Source organism: Ailuropoda melanoleuca, chromosome 14, assembly GCF_002007445.2.
Source record: "Ailuropoda melanoleuca isolate Jingjing chromosome 14, ASM200744v2, whole genome shotgun sequence".
Classification (NCBI taxonomy): Eukaryota; Metazoa; Chordata; class Mammalia; order Carnivora; family Ursidae; genus Ailuropoda; species Ailuropoda melanoleuca.
The window spans coordinates 41,518,646-41,545,152 of NC_048231.1; the positions used below are offsets into that span (position 1 = coordinate 41,518,646).

At 58.8% G+C, this 26,507-nt stretch overlaps 2 protein-coding genes across 10 annotated transcripts in view; one reads left to right on the top strand and one right to left on the bottom strand.

The window, feature by feature from the left end:
- BRF1 (BRF1 RNA polymerase III transcription initiation factor subunit) overlaps positions 1-26,507 on the bottom strand; it is a 55,148-nt gene that overhangs the window by 21,431 nt on the left and 7,210 nt on the right. For 2 of the 9 annotated variants that reach the window (XM_011236811.3, XM_034643090.1), the window contains exons 2-5: positions 26,093-26,173; positions 15,722-15,895; positions 5,687-5,718; positions 3,247-3,319 (exon numbers count right to left, since the gene is read on the bottom strand). In XM_011236811.3, the coding sequence (XP_011235113.1) occupies positions 3,247-3,319; positions 5,687-5,718; positions 15,722-15,815 (199 nt within the window). In that variant the 5' untranslated portion in view covers positions 15,816-15,895; positions 26,093-26,173. Of the gene's footprint in view, positions 1-3,246; positions 3,320-5,686; positions 5,719-5,999; positions 15,690-15,721; positions 15,896-18,741; positions 18,849-26,092; positions 26,174-26,507 lie in introns of those variants that run through there. The other 7 variants (XM_034643086.1, XM_034643085.1, XM_019809590.2 and 4 more) reach the window with 5 other exon arrangements.
- BTBD6 (BTB domain containing 6) lies at positions 7-1,883 on the top strand. Its single transcript, XM_034643092.1, has 4 exons — positions 7-90; positions 182-272; positions 399-517; positions 691-1,883. Exons 2-4 carry the CDS (start codon positions 192-194, stop codon positions 1,721-1,723), a joined length of 1,233 nt encoding a protein of 410 aa, XP_034498983.1. The 5' UTR covers positions 7-90; positions 182-191; the 3' UTR covers positions 1,724-1,883.

Below are 26,507 nucleotides of genomic sequence, written 5' to 3' on the forward strand. Positions count from 1 at the left end.
CGGGCCGCCCGCGCCCGCGCCGCCCGCGCCCGACAACAACAACTTGGAGAGCCCCAACTGGCAGTCCTTCCACCCGACCCTGCGCGAGAGGTGAGCCCGGGCCGCACCCGCGCCCCGCGCCGCGCGCCCCCGCCCCGGCCCGACCCCCGAGCCACGAGCCGTGTGCCTCTGCCCTTTGCAGGAACGCGCTGATGTTCAACAACGAGCTTATGGCCGACGTGCACTTCATCGTGGGGCCCCCGGGAGCGGCCCGCAGGGTGCCTGCCCACAAGGTGAGTGGACGGACGCTCGGCCCGGCTCCTGAGCAGCAACTGTCTTCTCCCCCGGGTGTGGCATCCTGGCATCCGCTGGGGGCAGGGAGGGGGCAGGGCTCAGGGCAGTTTCTGTCTCATCCGCAGTATGTCCTGGCCGTCGGGAGCTCTGTCTTCTATGCCATGTTTTACGGCGACTTGGCAGAAGTCAAGTCGGAAATCCACATCCCCGACGTGGAGCCCGCAGCTTTTCTCATCTTGTTGAAGTAAGTCGGCTGCATGAGGGTGCGGGGAGGGGGTGGCTGCTGCCGCCTGGCTGCACCAGCTGGCCTGCTCCAGCTGCACCCGAAGGCTGCAAGGACTGAGGGCCCCGCTTCCCAGGCCCCAGGGGCCCTGGCATGCCCCGTGCAGCCTGTGATGCAGTCCCCACGCTGCCTAGGTACATGTACAGTGACGAGATTGATCTGGAAGCCGACACGGTGCTGGCCACCCTCTATGCTGCCAAGAAGTACATCGTCCCTGCTCTAGCCAAAGCCTGTGTCAATTTCCTGGAGACGAGTCTGGAAGCCAAAAATGCCTGCGTCCTGCTGTCCCAGAGTCGGCTGTTTGAGGAGCCGGAGCTGACCCAGCGCTGCTGGGAGGTCATTGATGCTCAGGCTGAGATGGCTCTGAGGTCCGAGGGCTTCTGTGAAATCGACTGGCAGACACTGGAAATCATCGTGACGCGGGAGGCCCTCAACGCCAAGGAGGCAGTGGTCTTCGAGGCCGTCCTGAATTGGGCCGAGGCAGAGTGCAAGAGACAGGGCTTGCCAGTCACCCCGCGCAACAAGAGGCACGTTTTGGGACCTGCCCTCTACCTGGTCCGAATTCCCACTATGACCCTGGAGGAGTTTGCCAACGGTGCTGCCCAGTCGGACATCCTGACCCTGGAGGAGACCCACAACATCTTCCTTTGGTACACGGCGGCCAACAAGCCCCTCCTCAGCTTCCCCTTGACCAAGAGGAAGGGCCTGGCCCCGCAGCGCTGCCATCGCTTCCAGTCTTCCGCCTACCGCAGCAACCAGTGGCGCTACCGCGGGCGCTGTGACAGCATCCAGTTTGCCGTGGACAGGAGGGTGTTTGTCGCAGGGCTGGGCCTGTACGGGTCCAGCTCCGGGAAAGCCGAGTACAGTGTGAAGATTGAACTGAAGCGGCTGGGGGTGGTCCTGGCTCAGAACCTGACCAAGTTTGTGTCGGACGGCTCCAGCAACACCTTCTCAGTGTGGTTTGAACACCCTGTGCAGGTCGAGCAGGACACCTTCTACACGGCCAGCGCTGTCCTGGACGGCAGCGAGCTCAGCTACTTCGGGCAGGAAGGCATGACGGAAGTACAGTGTGGGAAGGTGACCTTCCAGTTCCAGTGCTCCTCAGACAGCACCAACGGGACCGGGGTCCAGGGTGGGCAGATCCCCGAGCTCATCTTCTATGCCTGAGGTGCCGTGGGGTGGCGTGGATGCGCTACGACGGGCATGAGGAGGAGGCCTTTCTCTGCAGCCGGCCCCGCCGGGAAGGGACGTGCAGGAGACTGTGCGACCCCTTTATCCCTCTGCCGGCTGCCTTGCTGAGACCATTAAAGGCTTCGCTTACTTTGTATCTCTCTTATGCATAGTCAGCTGCGCCCGAAGCTGGGAACTTGAGGCCGGGGCTTCTGAGTCCTGGCTGCTAGGCCAATCTGGGGGCACAAGGCAGGCTTCACGCAGGCCCCCTCCCCATGGTGCCCACACTGCCTGCTCTGTGGGCCTTGCCATCCCTCCCACCCCTGTGAATTTGCAGCGGCACTACGCTTAACCTAAAACCTTCCCTTCAAATCCAGAATTGGGAAAAGTGACCTAAAAATACTGCACGTCTAGCCAGATTTTCATAATGAGGTTTCAGTGAAACGAGCCACCGAGAGAGAAATGAGCGGAGTGTGAAGCTGAGATGTGCTTTCCCACATGTCTGTGATGGCGTGTCCCTTCTAGCATACCAGAAAGCCTCCAGTGCTGAACCGTGCCTCCTGGTTAGAAACAAACTGCCTTGGGGAGGCCTGTCTGTCCCTGTCTGTCAGCTTCCTCCGTGGGTCTGTGGCTAGAACGTTCTGCTTGCGTCGTACTTCCTGGGGCATGCCAGCCTCTCAGACAAAGCCCTCCTGGAGGACTCAGAGATTGGAGGGTGGCAGGGTGAGGAGGGGCTGTCTGCCAGCCCCAAGGCTGCAGGCCCTGGAGACTAACCGTCTGCCTCAGGTGTGTAGCAGCTCCCATGGCAGGCCCCAGGTGGCCCCTGTGCAGGCATGCTTTGGAGTAAAGCAGGCTCTTTGAGCCTCTTGCCTCTGTCCTCCCAGGCAGCACACTCTGGCCGGTTGCTTTGTTTCTGAAAAACCTCAGCTTGGAGGGACCATGTCACTCGGCACAGAGAAGCGGCCTCTTGCAGAGGGTCTGGGCTGGAGCAGAATGGCCAAGCCTGGTGCACCTCTGCAGCGGCGCCCCCTGCTGACCCACCCGCCACCAGACCCGCCTTCCCAGCCCCAGGGGACCATCCTGTGGGTTAGCCGGCACTGCACCCTCAGCCCGCCCTCCCTGGCCCTGCCCTCTGCCTCCTTGAAATGAAATACACTTGAAGAGGACGATGGGCAAGACAGGGAGCAGTCCCTGCAAGCTGACTGAACACAGCCCTCTAGGTAGAGCTCCCGTGAAGGCAGAACGGGCTAGAGGAACACCTGCTCCGTCCGCAGAGGTCCTGCCTTCCCTGGGGCACCTGCCACCAGGTGTATTCCTCAAGAGGTAGACAGATGGGTCCTGTTTCCTTCTGTGTCCACCCCCACACCTGCCGGGTACCCACAAGTAACCCCCAAATTGCTGGGCTCTTGGCTGCTTCTCAGACATTTCTTACAACCTGGTGGAGCCCCTGTCCCTGCACAGGACTCCCCCCCGCTCCCAGCACTGGGCCCGGCTGCTGCCCTGGGCCAGCCCCGCCATACCTATCGCTGGCGCGTTGATGCAGAGCTCTCTTGCCAGAAGAAGGAACGTCTTCCCCAGCACATACACATTCACCTGTGAGAGAGAAGCCACAACTGAGGACAGCGTTGGGATTTAGGAAACGTTTGTTTCTGTTCCTTACAACGTGCGTTTCATTGTCCAGTCTCTGACAGATCCCACATAAGAGGTCCTGGCCAGCGCCACCCCCCCCAGCCCCCTGCCCTAAGCCCACAGAGCAGCCCATGGCGCTGCTTCCCAATCCCAGGCAGCTTTTTCAGACCCTGCCACTGTCTCAGCAACAACCAGATTTGCTAAGAGAAAGTGCTGAGAGACGGCCAGCATGGTGCGAGCTCCCAGAGCACACTGTAATGCACGTGGTGGGCACCCCTGCATGCTCCCTGGGGGGCGTGGCCTCAGCCCTCGCGGGATCCTTGTCTGTGTCCCCGTGGACCAGCTCTGTCATGGCCACGGGTGTCCGCAGGTCTCAGTGACCAGCCCCCCCCCCCGCACTGCTCCCACCTTAAGTCCAAATCTGCTGTGGAGTCCCTCGCCTGACCAGGTTGCTTGCAATTGAACACATGGTCAAGGACTCCAGAGTGCAGACCTCCAGTGCAGCTGAGCCCGGCGTTGTCCCAAGAGCCTGCTCTGTGCTGACTAAGGCCTGGGCCGGGGGCTGCTGTGGGGAGGGGGCTTCTGAGCGGTGTTTGACAGCAGGCGTGGCAGAAGCTGTTAAGCTTGGACGAGGTGCAGAATTGGGAAAAGCCCGGGCTCAGCCCCTCTCTCCTGAGCTGGAGAGGCCTGGCCCTGCCCCCGGGACTCGCAGGCCTCAGTGTCCTCGCCCTGGCCCTCTGCCTCTGGTGTCCCCGCAGAGTTCCTTTGCCACGAGGGCCCCTTAGCCTCGTGCCCAAGAAGCACCAGAAAAGACTGCGAAGAAGAGTCGAGAACGCCATCGGGGGGCTCTCAGGCAGCACGATGGGCGCCCGTGGCCGTCAGGGAGAGCTAAACAACAGTACAAAGTTCCCTTGGGGGAGATGGAGGGTGCTCCACACCCAGGCCTCCTTCTCAGGAAGCCCCCTTCGTAGGGCTGGTGGCTCACAGAGCTGGCCTTCTGAATGGGTTCCGCCCCTGGCCTGCCCACCAGGGCACACGTGCATGCGTGTGTGTGGAAGCGCGTATCTTCTAGGAGCACCCCAAGCTCCTGCATCTTCACCCTCCTGACTTCATGCCCGTCTGGACCAGAGTGGCCCAGAGTGGTCCCGCAGTGTGCCGCGCCTTTCCCCTCTGCAGCACCTCCCTGACCCAGCTAACCCCCTTCACACCTCCCACCTCCCCAGCCCTGTCCCAGGCAGATGGACACCTGGACGCCACAGAAAAGGGTTCTCTGAAAAGACTTCAAAGGGAGAGTCCAACGTTTAAAAGGCTGTGCTCCTACAATGTGTGTGGTTCCTGCCGGAGATGCTGACATCCATCAGCAGGCATTAGAAACAATGACACGGACTCCGAGGACCCCTGCCTGTGTCTGTGGCTCGTCTCTGTGCCAGCCACGCCTTCATGGGGTGCCAGGACCCCCCCCGTTTCTGCTGGGGGAGCTGAACCCTGAACCTGTGTCAGCCCTCGGCAGCCCTGCTCTGGCCTCCCTCCCTCCTTCCTGTCCCAGGAAGTCCCAGGAGGGACAGGCCGTGAGGCCACGCCCTGACCGTGCACTGCACGCGGAGCGCTGGGTTTCCATAATTCCAACAGGTTATTATTAGCTTGGCCACAGAATATTTCCGCAGGACTCCTGAGAGATGCCATTTATAAAGACAGCTGGGAGGGCAGACACAGGCAGCATCTAGTTTATGTGGAAGTCGAGCTCTGGCACCACGGGGACTCTGTGCCATGTGGGGCACCCAGTCCTGACCAAGCTTTCCTCAAAGGGGTGCGATCTCTGTGAGTCCCACACACACCCTCACGCTGTGGTCACGTGTTTTCCGTGAACCCCCTGCTCTTTCCGAGTCCTCCGTGGACGGATCCCCCCGCCTGCCCCAGTACCGTTCCCAGGGACGGAACACATGCAGAACCTTGACGGCCCCACCCCTGCCGAGTCCCTCTTGCTGGGTCTTTCCATTCTCTTCAGTAGTTTGGAAACAAGAGATGCCACAGAAAATGCTTTCCTAGTACCCAGAGTCCCTAAACAGACTATCACGTGGGGTTTTATATTGTTGAATATACATGCATTTGAGTCCCCTTTTTTCCTTTTAAAGTATTTCCCTTCCCCCAGACCAAGTCCAGCTGAGTCTTTCCACTGGTTCTGAGGCCAAGGCCGCCCAGCTCCCAGGACAGCGCTGTGACCTGTGTTTACTGCTCCCCTACTGGTTTTGAAACAGACCACAGCCTGGTGTGTCCTTTGTTCTGTGGACCAGCCTCCCTTGGGAAAGGGGCTCAGGAAGGAAACCAGTCTACCTGGAGCAGGTCACTGAGGTCGAGGAGCATGTCTGTGGCAGGAGTCAAGGAACGTCTGCACCCAAGCCCACGGGCTCCAGTTACCCAACCGCTTCCCCAAGGCGCAGGCCTAGCACCCGGCCAGAGGACCTCGCTGTGAATCCAAGCTCGGCACTGGCTCTCCCAGGAGGGGTGAGGCGTCAGCATCAGGGCTGACCAGAACCCATGAACCACCCCCGGGGCCATCGACACGGTCCTCAGAGCACTCACTGCCTTCCCAGGGCAGCCCCCACGCCTCATGGGGCACAGCCCAGAAGCACCTGACGACACTCACTCCATTCCTCGAGCAGCTACTGAGACCTGCCCGGCGCTGCACGTGGCTTCTGCCCCACGACACGTGGCTCCTAGGGACAGACACGCACACAGTGGGCCCCCTCTGGTGGCTGGCAGGCACCTCCAGGGTGCTGGTGCTCGGGGGGACAGCTGCGGGGACTCTGGCACGGGACCTGTCTTCGCACTTCAGCAGGTGATCAAAGCGTCACCAGATGATGTCCCGTGACTTGGAACCCCGCTGGACACACAAACACACAAGACACCAGCTGCTGAGTAAGGCCCCTGGTTCGGTGTGGTGAAACGTCACATTCACTCATGGGTCTGCTGTGGCTCTGAGGTGGTGACAGAGAAATCGAGGGGCTGAGTCAGAGCGGACCAGGCGTCAGGCCCAAACACAGAAGGAGAAAGAAGTCCCCGATGCCACAGCCTCCCATGAGGTCCCACACACACCACCACAACCTCTAAGGTCCTTGAATAAAAGGCACCCTGTTTCTCCGTCTCTGAAGGCACACGCTCGGGCGGGAGGGTCGCCAGTGAAGACTGACCAGCTGGCGGGACCAAGTACGGAAAGAAGCGCAGAGGAGCGAAAGGAAGGCGTCCTACAGGACAGAGCAGAAACCCGTGGCGTCAAAACAGACACGAACGCAGCAAGCCAAGAGGCGGAGCTCCGGAGACAGTCAACGGGTCAGTGGCTGCGGGGGTGGGGGTGGAGCCCAGGGACGAACAGGGGAGCATGGGGGACTTGCAGGGCCGTGAGGCCTCCGTATGATGTCACAGGCACGGGCACCCCAGTGAGCTGTCACGTAGCAACACAGGCCGCACAGCACACCGGTGCAGGTGTGAACCGGGAAACTGTGTGTGTGGGCCGGGGGAGATGGGGAAGTCTGCAGTTTTGCCTTTAACCTACAACTGCTCAAAAAATGAAGTCTATTCAAAAGATGATAATAAAATAAAGGCCAAGTAACAGGTAACAGTTGTGACGGACACTTCAAGAGGAGAAGCACCGAGCTCCGAGAAATGCAAACAAAGTGCCCCCAACAGCACCAGATGCTGGCAGGGGCGGGGCCACCCCAACCCACGTCCTCGGCCGGCTGGGCCACCATGGAACGACCACTTTGGAAAAAGGCCACGAGTGTCTTGTAATACTAACCACACACCCGCCTCTGACCAGCTAGTCCACACCAAGGTGTTCACCCACGGACACGTCCACGAGCCTCACACAAACAGCCAAAGGGCAAGAAGAGCCCAGACGTCCACTGACAGAAGAACACGCGGCCAGTCACACGTTCCCACAACGGAGGGAGCATGTCCTGGCACACAGCACACCAATGAGTCCAAAAGCTTGCCTAGTGACAGAAACCTTACAGAACAGGGCTTCCCTTTACCGGACACTCAGAACAAGCAAAACTAACGGATGGGAGTCCTCAGACAGTGGGTGCCCTGGGGCAGGGCGGGCAGCCTGACCAGAGGGGCCGCAGCATCTGGCCGCAGGATGGTGTTGCCCCGGATCCTGCTGGGAGGCCTGGCTGCAGAGAAGCACACTTGGCAAAACTCCTCAAACGGTACCATTAATACTCGTGTACTTCGTTCGATGCCAATTTTACCACAAAAGGGAAGAGAGAGATCTAGCAAATACTGACATCTAGTGAGTTAGCGACCTGCCAGCTGCAGGGCAGTAAAGGCCTGTGCCTTACTCTGAAATGTGCCACAAAGTGTGAGGCTGGGGAGGACAGCGGGGCGGGGTGTCCACTGTGTGAGTCCTTCGACCTTGCCAGGGGTCTGAGATCCCCACAGTAAAACGACGGGGGACAGTGTGTGGACTTTAAAAGGGAGATTGGAGTTCACAGTGTAACCGAGTTGCCAGGACTGGTCTCCGTGAGACACCAGAGGTGGTGGGGCACATGGCTGGGGTGCACTGGCCGCAGTGACAGTATCAACAGTGTGCATCCCTACACGGGCGTCCACATTCCTGTGACCTGTCTGGGGCCCAGGCCTGTTAATGCCCTCAGGGCCTGGCCCACAGCGGGTCCCCCAACTAATAAGCATTTGGGATGACACTTAAGGTGACTTTGGAAAGTCTTCTGTCTGGCCTGACCAGTGGGCCTGCATCTCTACCTTTTTGCTAAGCAGCTGCTTCTAACCTTCCTGGCACAGGGACGCCAACCAGACCTCCAAATTTGCTGGAATCCTAAAAAAGGATGAGGCCTATGTGCCGGTGCTGAGCGCAGCACTTGGGCGCGAGCACCTCTGCTCTGACGGCCTCCCTCCTGGTCCCTGACGTGCCCTGCTCGGTGTGGCTTCTGCTCGGTGAGCACCAACTTGGAGGACCAGTCCCGGAAGAGACACGCAAACGCAGAGAACGGTGGCAGATAAACACCGTCAGAAGATTCTAGACACTCCTGAGAGTCCAAACAGATCAAAACGCAGAGAGGGGGCTCTGGCAGACTGCCAGCGGGCTGTGAGGAAGTGCGCCCGGGGCTGTCGCTCCCAGCCGCAACGCCAGGGGCCAGGACACCATCTGGCTGGTCTGCGTGCTACTTCCGGAGAACAATCAGGGCTTGATTTAAACTCACACCCATTTTCAGTAGGTGGAAAAGCTGACAGAGATTTAAAGCAGGCAGAAGAGAAAGTCAGAAGCACATGCGATTTCTCTACACAGACTCATGCTCCGTGCTTTGTCAAGGTGACCGAAGGTAGAACCGGAGAACAGCCCTCGACGTCCAGTCCAACGGAAGGTCTAGCAGGATGTGCATGAGCTTCCAGCAGACGATGGTGGGGATAGTAGGGGGGCCACGCCCCGCGCCGGCACCGCCGTTCCCCAGCCCCGACGGAAAGAGACAGGGAGGCCCAGGAACAGCAGCACGGTCAGCACCACGGAGTGGACACCTGCACCTCATGGAAGAGGATGACCTGCCCAGCACCCACCCACTGTCCAACGTCCAGCCCGCACCCCCTTCTGCAGGCCAGCTTCTGCTCTGACTCATCTTTCCCCAGGCAGCCACACCATGTGGTACTTATTTATGGCCCAGCACACATCTCTGTTTAGAGAGGAGCTCACAGCCACGCCCCAGCAAGGACAAAGGCCACCAGGAACCCTCAGCCCCCTGCCCACTGCACTGGCTGTGCCTGGCAGAAGAGCCCGGTACCCTGCAGGGCGCCTGTCCTGCTCCCTGCACGCACACTGCGGGCACACACGGACCCTGGTCCCGGAGCGCTCCACATCCCCAGCACAGTGCACCTGCCTAGAGACGGGGCCAGGCCGCTGCATCCTGTGGTGGGGTCTCCCTTGTGTACATCACTCTCCCTTATGTATAATCGACACAGGCCACCATCATCACTCCGCACGACATTCCCATGGTCTGGAGGTGCCTGCAGCCTGCCCTCCCGGCTCCGTGCGAGGGCCTGGGCCAGGAAGAGGCATAGGAAGGGCCTCGGGCCGGATCCCAGGTCAGCCGCACGCACCGGCACACCAGCGGCCTTGCCTCCCTGACTGCTGGGGGAGGGCAGAGCTCAGGCCTGCAGCACCAGCACGCAGAGACGGTCCATCCTGTAGCTGGCGGCTCCTGGCTCAGCGAGGCGCTAAGCAGCACAAGCCCTGGGACAGTCCTCACTCGGGCATCACGCCGACCGCTGTGCTGCAGGGGTGTTCGCTCCCCACCAGCTGGCGGCAAGCCGGCATCTCTGACTGGAGGGCTCTGGGAAGGTCAGCACACCTGATGTCAGGAGCTGCTGTGGCGAGGAGAGGGAGGGAGGCAAAGGGAGACAGGAGCCGGAAGCTACAGCCTGTTGGCCACAGGGAGAGCCACCGAGAGTTCAGGCAAGGAGGGAACAAGGCCTGACTTCAGTCTGGAAAGGCTCACCCGCAACTAGAGGCAAACCACCCAGGGCCTGGCCATGGAAGCAGGGAGAGCAGTCGGGGTGAACGCCAGGCAAGGAAGGGCTGCGGCTCACCGCCACGAGAGTGTGCGTGGGCAACACCCCCCTCTAGCACGACGCACAGGAGAACAAGCCAAAAAGCCCGGTACAGTGCAGGACAGCAACTGGGGAGCCACACCTGTGGGGAAGACCTTCAAAAGAAGGGGGGCCAACGCAGAGGCTTGTGCTGCCCCGGGGCCAAGAGCAGAGGCCTGGGGTGCACGCAGTCCTGCCTGGAGGAAGGTGAAGCTTGGGGTCCAGGAGTTTCCAAGACAGCCAGACTCATGGGGCTGGCCAGAGAGCGTGCACAGGCTCCCTCCAGATCCTGGCCAGCAGCTGTCAGCTGGGAAGGGCGGGAGCAGGCAGGGAACAAAGGGCCTGAGGAGAGCGCATGCCCGAGGCTCGCAGGTAGGGGCCAGCCTAGCTGCCCACACACTGCCTGCCGCCTGCCCGCCAGAGGGTGGGAAACCCCCTCTGGGGAAGAATTACGCACAGTCCCCAAAATTTTTCAAATATAATACCCATCAATTCAATGAAAACTTACCAAGCACGAGAAGAGGCAAGACCAAATAAGTACCCCAACTGGTAAAAACAGAACCAGCGCTGAGCCTCCTGTGGGGACTTACTGAAGACTTCCGTGTCACTAAAGATGGGAGAATTTTACCAAAGACTTAGAATCTAATAAAAAGTGATAACTGAAATTAAAAAGTGAATAGATAGGTTTAACACCCAGTTAGACACAGCAAAGGAAAGGTCGAGGGAACACACAGATAGGTCACTGGAAAACACTCGGACCAAAACAGAGAGAGGAGAAGGAAAAGAAACAGAACGGGAAACACCAAAGCCACGGTGTGGCTGTGTGCAGCCTGGAGCCCAGAAGGGAAAAGAGAGGGTGGGGTGGACACTGGACCACAACGCTGCCCCAGACTCACCCAAAACAGACAACGCACACGAAGCCACAAATTCTAGAAGGTCTACAAACAACAGGACAAAGACACTCCTTCCCAGCAGGCAGTGAGGGCAGGTGAGGGCCTTGACGACAGTGAAGACAAGATGGGGAGTCCCCTCGACAGCACGGGTCCAGCGAGCACCACAGAAAGACCCGCCGGCCACCCTGAACACCTGCCACAAAAAGCAGACAGGCCAAACGCACAAATAGGACTTCTCGAACGCACAGAATCGGGATGGGAAGGGTCACGACAAGGAGACGTGAGTGAGCGCGACGACACCAGGTGGCAAGACTGACAGCACTGCGCGGTGCTGCTCAGGGGCCCGGGTGCCGCCGCAGAGGTGCGACCACCGGGGTGGTGGGTGAAACGGTGACAATCCGTGCAGAACAGACGAGCTACTTAAAGAAAAATGGGATGAAATACTTGACTTCTCTGAGGGGTGGTGAGGAAGAGAGAACAAAGGACAAATGGAACAAACAGCGGAATTAGAAACAAATACCCCGATAAGGCGTTGGATTTAATATTTTAAGGCTGGATTAAAGAATCAGAGACGAACACACAATTATACGTTGCTTCCAAGAGACACGTCTGAGAACATCAGGAGGAGACGGACCACGCGCACACACAGGAAGACAGCAGGTGTACTTGGACCTTGTCGGATTCGGGAGAATGGGGGGAGAGGTGCTCGGTCATCAGGGGGACATTTCGTGAGGCTCAGAGTCGGCTCCCCCCAGGGGAGAGACCGTGTTGGGTCTCATCCTCCCCAAAAGGCCGCCCAGCACAACAGGAGCTGGTGGGGTCGGCGGAAAGACGTGGCAGCCCCAACGCTCTCCTTCCGGTCCAGCAGGCAAACGTCAGTAGGGGTGAGGTGACCCTGACCCAGCACCGCGAGCTGATGGGTGTTCCAAGAGCACCCCGCCCAGCAACAACGGACACACATTCTCAGGAGAACGGGCAACAGGCACACAGATCGGAAGCGATGAACGACACACGCAACAACCGTGTACGATCCCAACATTCACCCGTAAGATTCATAACTCAACCTTGTTGTATGGGACATGACGTCAATGTGCGAAACTCGACCATACTTGTGTACATCACCAGCGAGAGGCCGCCTGTGTTCGTCCAACACACACGCTCAGGAATAAAGCTAACGAAGCATAGGAAACGCCCCCTCATCAAAAGCAACACGTCGGGTGCCTGGAGGGCTCGGTCAGTGAAGTGTCTTCCTTGGGCTCAGGTCGTGACCCCAGGGTCCTGGGATCGAGTCCCGCATAGGGCTCCCTGCTCAGCAGGGGGTCGGCTTCTCCCTCTAACCCTCCCCCCATTCATTCTCTTAATCTCTTTCTCTCTTGGTCTCTCAAATAAATAAAATCTTAAAAAAAAAAAAAAGTAACACAACATCCCTGCAAGCAGGGAACACCTGGAGAAACAAGGGATAGTCGTTGATTGGAAGATTCAATATTGTTCACATCAACATCAACTTCAGTCCCCCACAAATGGATCCATACACCCCAAAGAATCCCATGAGATTCCTCATAGAAATAGACAATCTGACTCAAAACCTTCCACAGAAGGACAGAGGCCCAAAGACACCGCAGACACCCGAGGCCGCAGGGCAGCTGCAGCCGGAAGCCTCCTGCTCCAGCCCTCAGACGTGTGCCCAGGCCGAGGTTCTAGCAGTCCGCTATTGGCCATCAGGCAGGCGAGCAAACCTCAGGAGAGCTGAGACGCCAGAGGCAGACCCGCCAGCACCGCGTGCTGGATGCCCCACGGAGAGAAGCGAACCTAACTCCTCAGAAATCCCAAACTCCGAGGGGACCCATAACACCAAAAGCTTCTGGAAGGAACCCCACAATCTGGCAGACAGGTGCACACATGTGCCGTAAAGGACAAGACATGAAGGTGGTCCTCGGTTAGAGTTCTGTTCACAGGAAGGTCCCACCATGATGGACGCAGCTGGGAGTGGGGGGCTACTTGCCACACAGACACTTGACCCGGGCCTCGACGCAAGACAGAGCTGCACACACACTGGTCAGGGCAGGACTGACATGCAGTCCACAGGATTCTAGAAGTCCCCAGCTGGCCAACCTGCGTGCAGACAGCCCGCTCCACATCAGCGTATGGTGGCTTTGAACCTGCAACTTCCTGGTGCCTGGTTGACACTGGCCACCTCTGACACGTGCCAGCCAGCCATGCCTTGGCCTTCTTTCAACCACAGGCCCCCCGTCAGCTACACAGCGATGGACATGTGTCATTACCCATGTGCCCACACCCACAGGGGGCACGTCACTAGGAGTGAGCTCCATGGTGAGCCAGGGACTCCGGGCTGGTGTGCCCACACAGGTCCATCAGCATAACCGACACACCATCTTGGGGGGGGGTGTCCACACCAGGGAGGATGTGCGTGTGGGGGTGGGGCACATGGGAAATCTCTGTACCTCTCCTTCCATTTCACTGTGAGCCTAAAACTCATCTAGAAAACGGTTATTTAAAAACATTTTTTAAAAAATTCTTGGTTGTCCTTGGGGACACACGGGGAGGGGCAGAGGGAAGCAGGTAAAGGTGTGCTGGGGAGCCCGGTGGCAGTAGGGACAGCCGCAGACTGTACTGCCCTCTGAATAAGCAAGAAACAAGGTCCTGAGATGAACGTGAGGGGGGACACGCAGCGGCTGGAGTCACAGTAGGCAGACCCTGGAAGCCCAGCCCAGGGCTGCGAACCAAACCCGCTCCTAACAAAGCCCCAGGGGTCTGAAGCCTGGAAGAGGAGCGTCTGCAGGCTGCAGCATGCAGGGTGCAGCCAGGGGGCCCTGGGACCGCTCGGTGCGCATCGTCCCTCCCACACAGAGACCACGCAGGTGGTGGCAAGTCGCAGGTGACAGAGGTCTCCCTGGTGCACACACAGCTTTCAGGCTTAGACCCCGCTGCTCACAGACAGGCCTGCTGGCGGCTGGGCGGGATCCCGTAAGTACCAAAGGCTCCAACGCCAGCTGCGGCAGCAAGGCCCCTCCCGCTGGTGCGCACAGACCCACCTGGCAACAACAGGGGTGTCTGTCTACTGCCCTAACACTTCTGCCCAGGGACAGCAGGCTACAGGCGTGGCCCCCATCCGGTCCCCGCTTCGGGCGACCGTGATAGTGCTGCCATGGGCACCACGTCCCAGCATCTCGGAGGACACCCTTCTCTGGTGGACAGGGGTGGGGCCGCAGGGCCGAGTGGGACTCTGCCGTAGTAAGAAAGGCTCTCCCACGGGTGCCGTACCCTCTCCCTCCCGCTGCAGCGCACAAGGCACCGCACTGCTCTTCCCGTGGCCAGCGTGCTGTCCGGCTTGCCTACACCCACTTCTCCCACAGGAGCGTCTGCTCCAGATTCCGGAGCCTGGCCTGTACACCGTGTCCTGCTCCCCGGCGCTCCCATGAGCTCGGGTGGCAGAGCCAGCTTGCCCTCGAGCTCTGTGCACCCGCTCAGCGACGTCAGCGACACACACAGGTTTTGTGAGGAGCAGAGTGTAACCGAGGCGAGGCAGGCGCCCAAGGGCAGTGGCAGTGTCTGGCGGGTGCTGTGATGGGAACCCGAGGCCTGTCTCTGCTTCAAAGCTACACCGGCTTCAGGCACTTTATGCTGGAACCACCCGTTTCCAAAACCTTACCACATTTTAATGAAAGATTCTCATATTGAGGGTTGCCCAACCAGAAGGGCAGCCAACACGCCCAGCCACGCACGCTGCCACCAGGACCCTTCCAGCAGCCCACGCTTACTTAACAGGAGCCAGAGCTGGGGCGGCTGCCCGTGAGGATGGCCTGTGACGGGGACACAGACGCCGTGAGAGGCGCCCAGAGGGTGGCTGCTGCCCCAAGAGAGGCGCGCGCACCACGTCCCCCAGAACGGGGCATCAGCAAGAGGAAGTGCTCAGAGGACACAAAGAGCTCCTCCAACTGGAAGCTCGAGAGCAGAAATGAAAACGTGGCAGGAGACAGAGTCCCCCGAAGTGAAAGGGAAGTGGGGATGAGGAGAGAGTACATGTGAGAAGGCAGATGGCAGGCCGGCCGTGAATGAGAGTGATGCTGAGGGAGGAATCGTGAACAGCTCGAGAGGCTGTGGTGGGACTCTGGGCCACAGCTCAGGGAGGACGAAGGCCTCCATGGAACAGCACACCCACCACGGGCACAGGGCCAAGGGTCAGGGTGCCCAGCTGCTAGACAGGAGCCCAGGAGCAGAAGACTGTGGGCAGCGCTGTCCAAATCCTGGAGACCGACATGCAAACTGGAGTCCACCAGGCCACCCCCAAGAGCGTAGGCGGAAGGGAGACCACCTGCAGGAAACCACTGGAGGCTGTGCTACACGAAACAAGGTCACAGGACCAGGAGCAGGGTCCCGTGCCAGAGAGGTGAATGGAGCCCAGAAGGACAGCGGAAAAGAGACACAAGCAGGTGCAGAGGGCGGACAGCCAGGGTGGAGGGCGAGAAAGCCCCGGAAGGCTCTCCCAGGGGGACACACCAGAGAGAATTCTGGGCGCACAGGATGGCCTGCCAGGGCCACACAGGAGAGCAGGCAGTCCAAGCACAAGGACAGAACAGACCCCCATCCTCTCCAAGAAGGCCCGGTGGCAGGAGGACAGCAGGACAGTGGCCTGGCTGCCAGCGGCCAGCCACAGGCACAGTGCACTCTGTCCTCCCCAAGGGCGCCCAGCTTCCCGGTTCCCAACTGGTGAAAAGCCACTCGACTCCAGGAAGGCTCGCACCCATCCCGACGGCTCATCCCCGGCGTTTCAATGGAACACAAACACCGGGCTACTAGAAGGACGACCCCCACAGAGCCAAGACAGGGCTCCTCCGTGAGGCCCTGAAGCAAAGGATACGCGGTGTGCCCTCCGTGCGGCACACCAGGTAGAGGCAGGCCGCGATCACGTGGGCCATCTTGCGGCCGCGGGTCAGGTGCTTGCTCACGGCCATCTTGAAGAAGTTGAAGGCTGTGTCCAGGCAGTGCTGGTTGAGCTGGAGCTGGTTCCCCAGGTGGTGGATCTGACGCCTCCCTAGGACACAACACGACACGTTACCACTGGTTCCCAGCGGGAAGGATACAGACCGGCCCTCTCCCTTCTACGGTTTCAACTTCACTTCTCGCGTGCTCCAAGCTCCATGTGTGGACACTGGGGCCTATGCCTCTCGCTCCTCTCTGCACCACAACGGCATCGGTTCTCGGCCCGAGCTCAGGATGCCTGCAAAGGGCTGTGTGTGTGGCCAGCCTGGGGCTACTCCTCACCAGAGAACATCGCCACGTGCTCCACACAGACACAGCCTCCTGACAGGCAGACAACACGGCCCCTCACCCACCGCTGAGTGCCAGGCTTGCCTCCTGCTCCAATGGCCAGGTCATGCCCACCCAGCCTTCCCAGCAGGGCCTGCGTGTGTCCTGGCCAGCCGGCCCCACACCAGCCTCTCCACCGAGAGCTGCTGCTCCAGCCCCCAGCCTCCCATGCGCCACCTGGACAAGGGCAGGGGCAGCACCCGGCAGACTCAGGGAGGGAAGGGGCTGCCAGGACGTCCACGGATCCCGGACATGATCTGCACACACCTGGCTCTGGGTAAGCCCGTCCCAGAACTGTGGGCAGCAGCAGGAGAGGAGACAGGCGCGCTGTGTGGACAGGAGGGGCTGCCGTGGGCGGCAGAGCACGGCACGAGGAAGTCTGAAACCCACATCAGGGGCACAGTAGGAGCTGGACTGTAAGCAGCCGTCCACACCCCACTCCCGGCTACCACACCGGACCCCACCACACAGACTCCCCACTCTGCCCAGCACCCTCTGGCTTCCCAGATACACTCTCTCCTGGCGAAGGGCACCCTAAGCTGGGCCAGGGAAAGAAGCCAAGGACTCGTGTATCACCCACAAAAAGCTAAGTGCAGAGTCCTCTGCTCTCCGACAAGGACAGCAGGCTGAGGAAGGCTTCCTCGGGTCCCATGGTCCAGCCTGCCCGCCCCACACGCACAGCCAACAACGACCACCAGCCACAGGTGGGCCCAGGGAGCCAGCGCCCCAAGGGACGGGCAGCCCGCATGTTCTCTGGCAGCTGGGAGACCCGATGGTCAGCACCCCTCCCAGGGCAGCATCCCTCCCCTGCCTGGAGCCCCTCAGTCAGGCTGAGCCGACACAGGGCTGGGTCACTGTCCCCAGAGCCTATCACTGGCTCCCTAGTGGCACACACACACTCAGCCCAGCGAGCCTGCGACGGAGAACCTGTGAACAGCCTACCTGCCGGCCGTCTGGTGCCCGTCTGGGAGTTCTTGGAACAAAGCGGAGGGGACTCCTGGTGGCTCGGGGGCTCGGAGTTATTGCAATGAGTTATCTTACAATATCTTTATTGCATCTAATTCACATATCGTAAAATCCACCCACTTAAGGTATACAATTCAATGGTTTTAGGGGTGCTTGGGTGGCTCAGTCGTTAAGCGTCTGCCTTCGGTTCAGGTCATGATCCTGGGGTCCTGGGATTGAGCCCTGCACGGGGCTCCCTGCTCAGCGGGAAGCCTGCTTCTCCCTCTGCCCATCCCTCCAGCTTGTGTGCTCTCTCTCTCTCTCTCTCTCTCAAATGAATAAATAAGATCTTTTTAAAAATGATTTTAACATATTCACCACAACTTAAAATATTTCATCACCCCAAAAGAAACCCTGTACCCATTAGCAGTACCCCCAAAGTAAGTTTTTCCTCCACGAGAGGAAAGCAAGCACAAGAGGCAAGCTGAATAAACCCCGTGACTCAGGCGTGCGCGTACAGTCGTACAACCATGTCAGTAAGTACAAATTCTTATGAAATCAATTCCTAATGAAAAACCATATAACTAACTGATAACCATAGCTTATCCTCCTTAGGCTTCCTCCCAAAAAACGAATGCTAAAAGTAAACACCCTAGCACATAGTTCCCTTCCTCATTTTGGCATTTTGTGAAAATCAGGGCCATCTCTCCATGCAAGCCAGCAGTTGAACAGCATCTTTCCAGGCCCGTGGCAACGGCCAGGAGGGCAGGAAAATGAACCCAGCGCAGGGTTGGGGCACGTGCCCCAAAAACATGGAGAAGGAAGGGTCTCGGTCAGAACCGCTCGAGTCTCAGGCCCTCCGCCCACAGGACACCTCCCTCACACCCTCCCCAGGCAGGAGGACCTTCGTGACGCCAGCCAGGCCCCAAGGTCAGGCCAGAGCGGCAGATACTGGAATGTCCCAGCAGGGCCACGTAGACTGGCTCTGGGGGCACCACACAACAGAAGCCCATTTGCAGAGGTGAGAACGGACACCGAAAATCAGCACCTCCGTGGGCAACGAAAGGGAAGAGAAACGCCAGGCTCCACGAGCAGACTGGTGTCGGAAAAAAGCTTCAAAGCCCATGACATCCTCCAGGGTATCAGAAAAGATATCAATCCACAGAAACGTATCAAGAGAGGGGCGCCTGGGTGGCTCAGGCGGTGAAGCGTCTGCCTTTGGCTCAGGTCATGATCCTGGTACTGGGATCAAGTCCCGCATCGGGCCCCCTGCTCAGCGGGGGGCTTGCTTCTCCTTCTCCCTCTGCTGCTCCCCCTGCTTGCGCACACACACGCGTGCACTCTCTCTAATAAGGAAATAAAATCTTAAAGAAAAAAGTATCAAGAAGCTATAATTAAAAAGATACAGCCCTTGACAATTAAAAATATGATCACTGCACTTTTTTTAAAACTCAAAATTAGGGGCTCTGGGTGTCTCAGTCAGTTGAGTGTCCAACTCCTGATCTTGGCTTGAGTCCTGATCTCAGGGTCATGAGTTCAAGCCCCACGCTGGGCGTGGAGCCTGCTTAAAAACAAAACAAAACAAAACTCAAAATTAAGCAATGGCCAACAGACACAGATAAAGACCTTGACAGTGGGCTCAGGGACGGAGGAAGAGCAGCGGCCGGCAGGGTCCACAGGGGAGGCTCGTGGCTGGCTTGACAGGCCTCTCCCTCCAGACGGGGCGCAGACTCCTGCAGGAGGGTCATCAGAAAGAACAAGGACACGGCATAAGGACAACGGACGCCACACAGAGAAACAGCAGTCCTGCAGAGCAAGGACTCCACACGCACACAGAACTGAGGGCAGGACACGGGCGTGAGCACTGCGGTGCAGAAGGCAGGCGGACAGCAAGGCAGTGCGGGGCAGCTCCACGCTCGGAGGAGAAGCGCCACCCATCTCCCTACGGCTTTGCCATCATGGTGCAGCCACAGCCCTCCCGTCTGCGTGTGGGCCGGCCTCAGGGACTGGTCTCTAAGGAGCACAGCACAGGAAAGGGAGGAACGTGGCAGCACGCAAGGCTTGGTCACTACTGCCAAGCCACGGGAGCCCGGGTACACCCTGATGTGGGGCAAAGACAAGGGATCACCCCAAATCCACGGCTGACTGGGCCAAGGATGGCCCAGGACGAGCAGCGGCCCGGCGGCCAGGCTATGGGAGATGTCTACACTAGGGAAGCGGGTGGAGGGCACACTCGGGTGCTGTCCCTGCAGCTCTCCTGGGAGACTAGAGGTAGCTTAAAATAAAACTTAAAAAAGCCCATAGAACAAAAAGGAGAAATAGCTGTCTGTAAACTGGCAGGCTGCAGCCGGAGCACCGCAATGAGCAGCTGTGACTGCAAACATCAGAATCAGGGGCTTAACAAAGGGACCAAATCTTCCAAGTTAAGAAGCTGAGAAATAACAGGGAGCTGAAGACATCGAAGGGAGGGGATCATGGAGAGAAGACTGCTGTCAAGAAGGAAGCAAACAGGACGGAAGACCCACAGCCGACGCTCTGCAGAGATTAACACGGTTGTTGCGCCGCTAAATCCCGAGCAAGAGCCATTAAGGACACGCGGAGAAGGCAGATGACCAAGGTCAGGAGTGAAGAAAGGCCGTGCCCCAAACCAGGAGACCCAGGAGCACAGGACGAGTGTGTCAGGAACGACTATGACGACAGTCTGAGTCTGAATCACTCTTACCAATTTGAAAAGGACATCTTAACAAAACTGACAAGAGGGAAGAGGAAATCCGACTGGTCCCACTAAAACCCTACGAAAAAGCGTCCCATCAAAGAAATGGCATCTTTCATCTTTAAAAGTGAGAAACAAAACTGAAGGTCCCGACGAAGGCCCAGACGGCTTCGCGTTCCCCCACACGTCCCGGAGGACCCTGAGCCCTGACAGACAGCAGACCAAGTGCCCCGTGGTCCCGTGGGCTTCTCCCAGAAGTCGAGGAGAGCTTGACATTCACAAAATCAGGGCAATCCACCACAGGAACAAAATAAAGAGACAACGCATAGAATCACTTCAGCAGATAGGAAGGAGCACGTGACAAAGTGCGAACATTGTCCCTGCGGACGACAAGCTGGTGGCCACCATCACGTCAATGTCAGGAGCCGGGCTAGAGCACGCACGTCACCACCCTGCCCCACGTCGCCCTGGGGAGAGCAGCTGCACAGCGGGAGCACGCGATGGGGAAGGGAGGGGGTCATGGCCACCACAGACGTGGACCCCAACCCTAAATGCACGCTCGAAAACAACCAAGCTTCCGGGCGGAAACACAGGACAGCATCTTCAGATCTTGGGATAGACAAGAATTTAAGTCACAAAACCCCCAACCATAAAAAACCAACATATTGGGACTTCATTAAAATTAAGATACTTCTATTCAACAAAAGACAGGAGAGTGAAAAGCTCAGCCATCAACTGGGAAAAGGGTTCACAGCGTGTACTCAGGCAAGGACTCGAACCCAGGATCTGTGAAAACATCGACCAAAGAGTAACAGAATGGCAGCTCACTTCTCAAAACATGCATGCAAAAGACACAACGGGCAGGCAACTCACAAGGACAGGCTCTCCCGACGGCCAAAGCTCACACACAGGCAGCCCGTGCCATCACTCCGCTGCGGAGCAAGCGAGATCGCCGCAGGTGCGAGACCGATGGACGCCAAGGACCGCCACGGCCCCTGCACCCACGGGGCTGCTGCCAGGTGGGTGAACGGCACGGCCGTGCTGACATGAGCACGCACGCCCCCCGGCAGCGGCTGCCGAACGACGACATCCACGGGGGGGACAGCAGCCAGCAGGGAATCCCCGACTGTCCCCGCCCAGGAACAGTGGGGCATCCATGCGATGAAGTCCGCACACGGTCCGGAACCCAGAGCTGAGGGGATTCCTGGGTTCAAAAAGCATTACTCCACGTGTATTTAACCAAGAGAAACAGACACGCAGAAAGAACAGAGTAGAAATGAATCCCCAGTAAAAGGGCTCATTGAGTCAATGAAGAAAGCCTCAGCCCAGCGGCGCGTCCCCATTCCAAAGACAGAGGGAAAACCCCACAAGGGCCCGGTTAGGAAAGATGAAGAGGGAGACCAACCCCGGGACTGGCAGCCACCTTCCCTGCTGACAGCTCTGGATCGGCAGCTCCTGCTTTCTGTGCGTACCTGCGGGGCCCCTGCACACGTACGCAGAGCGTCTCGCTCACTGACGGCTTGCCAACTTCAACCAGAGTGCATTCCCAACAAAACCAGAGACGAACCCAGGAAAGGTGTGGGCACCCACACCAGTCGGGAGGGAGGCCGGGAGACCACAAACCCCCACGTGAGCGTGACTCTCGACCAGGCCGTAGGAGCCGCCAGTCTGCTCACTTCCCAGCTTCCCCGTTTCCTCAGAAAGGCAAGTGGCACCTCACACCCCGCAACAGCAGAAGCTGCGTTCCCAGACCGCACCCAGACCCGGCAGGCGGGGCGGCACCTGGGACTCTGCCCGGTGGAGGTGCCTGCAAACACCCGCGGCACGGGCACAGGGGCATCCCCGCGGCGCGTCAGCACTCCGCTCCCACACGGGGCAGGAGGGGAGACAAGCACCCGCCAGGACTGACGCAGCAGCGGGCAATAACGGCTCCCTCACAAGTTCAGGACACAACGAGAACAGGAGACGGGGGAGCTCCAACACATCACAGATGCGCCAATTACACCTTCGACGACATGGGCAAGACCTGCTGGGACCTGCCCCAAGAGCAACGGAAAATGACAGGAAGGAGATAAAATCGGCACACACTCGCCAGGGCAAAGAGAAAGAAAGATCTCTGAGGACAGGGGGATGACACAGCGTGGGCTCACTGCCAAACGAAGAGCAAGCTGGGCCCCAGGCGCTACGCGGATGGCTCTGGTCTAAAGCAAGAGAAACAGGGGCTGGACCCGCTGGCCTCCCTTTGCCCCTGCAGCCCAGACTCGGGCAAAGACCGGATGCTGACAATGGTGGGAGGAGACGCGTGCCCAGCCAGGCGGCAGGGCAGCCAGGCCCTCGTGCAGGCACCAGGCTGCCGACCGCAGGCCACTGACTGCAGGCCGCCGACCGCAGGCAGGAGCTCCGCAGAAAGGCCTGCAGAGGACAAGAGGCGAGGGTTTTCTCAAGACTGCAGGCTCTTGGGGGTGCCTAGCGCTTCCCCAAATACCTCGGCCTCAGACCTCGCTGACACCCCACTCTGAGGACTCTGCGAGTTCTGTTCTGATTTACTTAACCACAGGCCACCATTTCTAACAGGGCGGATTATTTCCATCTTTGTCACTAGTTTCCAGTTTTAGGGCCATGTGTCGGCATGAATGCTGCCCTTTACAACCTCTTTGGGTGTGACCCACACACTACTCTAGTAAATACACCATGCCGGTCCTTAGAAATGCACGTTCTCTCCCGGGAAACAGTTCCTCACATGCAGATCTTTAGGTCAGCCAAAGAGAAAGCGCACAGTGTGGCAGCACCAGTCAGAAGGAAGCAGGCAGAGCGGGGCCAACAGCGAGGGGGTCAAGGGCAGAGCGCTCCTTGTGCAGCAGAGGGTCGGGCTGCCAGCCACAAACAGGTCCACGTCTGTACGCACCAAGAACACGGTCTTCAAACTGCTCAAACAAAAACCCGACCAAGCTACGGGGAGGACCCACGGTCACCATGGGGGGTTTTCCCATGCCCTCCAGCGACATAACAAGCAGAACCAAACTCAGCAAGCACCACGAGGAAACCTGAGTGACGTGTACAGAACGTGTGCAGAAAAATACTCCTCTCAAGGGCCCAGCGGACCAGACGTGACCATGTGCTGGATGGTAAGGCAAGCGTCCAGTGTTTCAAAGGACGGAGGTCCTGCACACAGTGTGATCTCTAATGAGACAAACTACACTAACAGTAAACCACAGGGTCAAAGGAAGAAGCATAACGGAAATGCAAAGCCAGGGTGGTGTGCTAAGCACTAGCCCAGGGCCGTGGACGGTACTGGGGCCCCACACCTACCCACAGGGGTGGTGGTCCCTGTGTGCGGGAGCTCGCCCGGCCACCTTCCCACAGGCGGGTACAGGTGCACCCTGTTTGCTCTGCGCAGACACTACGCTTCTCACAGACTGAAGGTTTGCGGCACCCCTGCCTCCAGCTTGTCTGTGGGCACCATTTTTCCAACCACACTCGCCCGCTATGTGTTTCAGTGTCACATTTTGGTAATTCTCCCAACATTTTAAACTTTTTCTTATCGTTTTATCTGTCACGGTGATCTATGACCAGCGGTCTTTGACGTTACTGCTTCAAGCCGCCAGCCACGCCCATAGAAGACCGAGAACTTAATCAACATCGTGTGTGTCCTGACTGCTCCCCCCACCAGCCGTTCCCCCGTTCCCCCTCTCCCCCTCCCCTGTCCTCGGGCCTCCCTAGTCCCGAGACACAAGGATATTGGAATTAGGCCAGTTAATAACCCTGCAGTGGCCTCTGAGTGTTCAAGCACAAGGAAGAGCGCCCGTTCTCACGCTAAATCAAAGCTAGAAGTGAGTCAGCGAGTGAGGACAGCTCATTGAAGGCAAGAGAGGCCGAAAGCCTGGCCTCTTCACTAGACAGTGAGCCCAGATGTGAAGGCAAAGGGAAAGTTCTGGAAGGAAATTAAAAGTGCCACTCCAGCGAGCACAAGAATGATGAGAAGGCGAAATAGCCTTCGTGCTAATCTGGAGATGGTCTGAGTGGTCTGGAGAGGAGACCACACCGGCCACCACAGCACTCCCTGCAGCCAGAGCCTGGTCCCTGCCAGGCCCCAACTCTCCCAACCCAAGGAGGCCCAGAGGGGAGGGGCCCACGGGAGGAGCATCTGGAGCCAACCAGAGCGTCTGCGCCCACACCTGCACCTACACCACAGCCCACACCTGCGCCCACACCTGCACCTACACCACAGCCCGCACCTGCACCTACACCACAGCCCACACCTGCGCCCACACCTGCACCTACACCACAGCCCACACCTGAGTCCACACCTGCACCTACACCACAGCCCACACCTGCGTCCACACCTGCACCTACACCACAGCCCACACCTGTGCCCACACCACAGCCCACACCTGTGTCCACACCTGCACCTACACCACAGCCCACACCTGCACCTACACCACAGCTCACACCTGCGCCCACACCACAGCCCACACCTGCGAGGTGAAGCAGCCAGGCTGAGGGAGAACCAGCATGTTCTCCCGCAGACCAAGCGAGGGTCACCGGGAAGGTGGCCGCGCTCAGCGACGGATCTTCTATGCGGACACAGCAGCCTTCTCCCGAAGAAGGTGCCATCAAGGACTCGCCAGCTCGAGAGGCAGCTCCGTGCCCCTCAAAGCTCCAGAGGACAGGCGACCCCGTGAGCCGCACTGCAGCCGGGGACCTCAGGGGAAGACGCCGCTCGTTTACCCCTGAACCCCCGGGGCCTTAACATCCAAGTCCATCTCCTCTGCCCGAGCGCCACAGACGGCACGAGGCCCGATGGCAGCACGTGTGTCCACAGCATGGGTCACTGAGTACTTCAGCCCGCTGTGGAGCCCTGCTGTCAGAGCGCAATTTCCTTCCAGAGCGCGAGCGCTCACCAGCAGCGCCGGGCACCCAGAGCAGCAACCGAGACGCACCATGAGGCCGGTGTCGTGCTCGTGCGGCCACCACAGTGGCCACCCCACAGCCTGCGGGGTGAGGGCGTGTTCGATCCTTGCGTCTTGTCGTTAAGGAGCGCACGTCTGAGGCCGTGGCCGCCGTGACAGTGGCTCCTCGGGAGGATGCGGCCAAGTGCAGGGAAATGTCCTGAGAAGGGGTCACCGTTCCCGATGCCGTGAGGAACGTTCGGACCCATGAAGAGCTCAGACCACCCCCAGGGGTTTGGAGGAAGTGGACTCCGGCCCTCGCAGGTGACGGGCAGGGGCTCGGGCTCGAGGGGGGACGTCAGTGCAGATATGTTGGCAACAGCGGAGAACTAGGATCAGAAGTGGGGCCAGAAGATGGGACTGAACAGCTCCGATCTCACGGGAAAGCTTGAGAGGAGGAGGACTGGCTTCTTGTGGGTGAGCAGAGACCACGCATTCTTGAGATGCAAACTGCTCCTGGCGGAGCTGCTGCGAAGACTGCTGAAATGGTAACAAAGGACCTAGACCGTCCCACGAATGGCGTCCAGAAAGCTGCAGCAGGTTTGAGAACACCGACCCCCATCCCGGAAGACGTTCTCCTGTGGCCAACATGCCATCGACCAGCTTGCCCGCTCCAGAGAAATCGTCCATGGAGGGACGAGCCCATCAGTGCAGCACATTTCCTCCTTGTCTTATTTTAAGACATCGCCACGGGCTCCCCCACCTCCAGCACCCACCACCCTGACCAGTCGGCCGCCAGCACCACAGGGGCCAGCCCTCCTGCAGCAAAGAGACTGTGACGAGCTGAGAGCCCCGATGACGGTGAGCGCTGTCAGCAATGAGGTATGTTTAATTAAGGTCTGAACGCTGACTTTTTAGACATAATGCTATTGCACACGTAACGGACCGCGGTATAGTGTAAACATAACTTTGGCACGCACCGGGAACCCAGACAGTCCGTGTGACTCACTTTACTGCGATACCCGCTTTACTGTGGCGATTTGGAACCGAACCCGCAGTGTCTCTGAGGTCTGCCCATAAAGACCACAGAGCAAGGGGACACAGCACAGGGGAGTCACTCTTCCATGCCCTGACATTCCTGACAGTGTCCTCATGCAAACGTCGAGAGGGGCTGGCAGAACATGTCCCTGCCTGAGCTGACCACAGCTAACGTCCTCCTTAATAGCGCGAGACTGGACGCTTTCCCAGAAGTCAGGAGTAAGACGCTTCTGTTCAACACGGTTCAGAAAGCACTAGCCAGGGGTCACTGCAGGCCGCCTGCTCTTGCCCTTCACCACTGAAACCTGCCCTCATCCAGAGCCCCCACCATGGGTACCGTTCTGCAGGGTCTGTGCTCTTGACTCCTTTCCCAGGTTCACATGGAAGCCGCCGCCCAGGGTTGGGGTTTTGCCCGCACCTAGAAAAACAAATCCGACTGATTAGTCAAAACTTGGCAGGAAACAGCCAGACCAGTAGACCTTCATTGCAGGGGGTGTTTCTGCAGCAAGGACAAAGTGGGATCAGCATTCACGGCTGGAGAATTGGGGCTTCCCCCTGCCATTCTTAACAAATGGCAAACCTCAACTCCCTCTGCCATGCCAGTGCACATGTGGCCTTGACCTTGAGCCGTGGGAAGTGGACCATACCCACCTGCACTCTCTAACCATGTTCCAGACTGCACACTGCCACATGGTGGCCAGAGAGAGCACAGTGCATCTGCAGACGATAGCACCCCCCATCCCAGGGCCCTC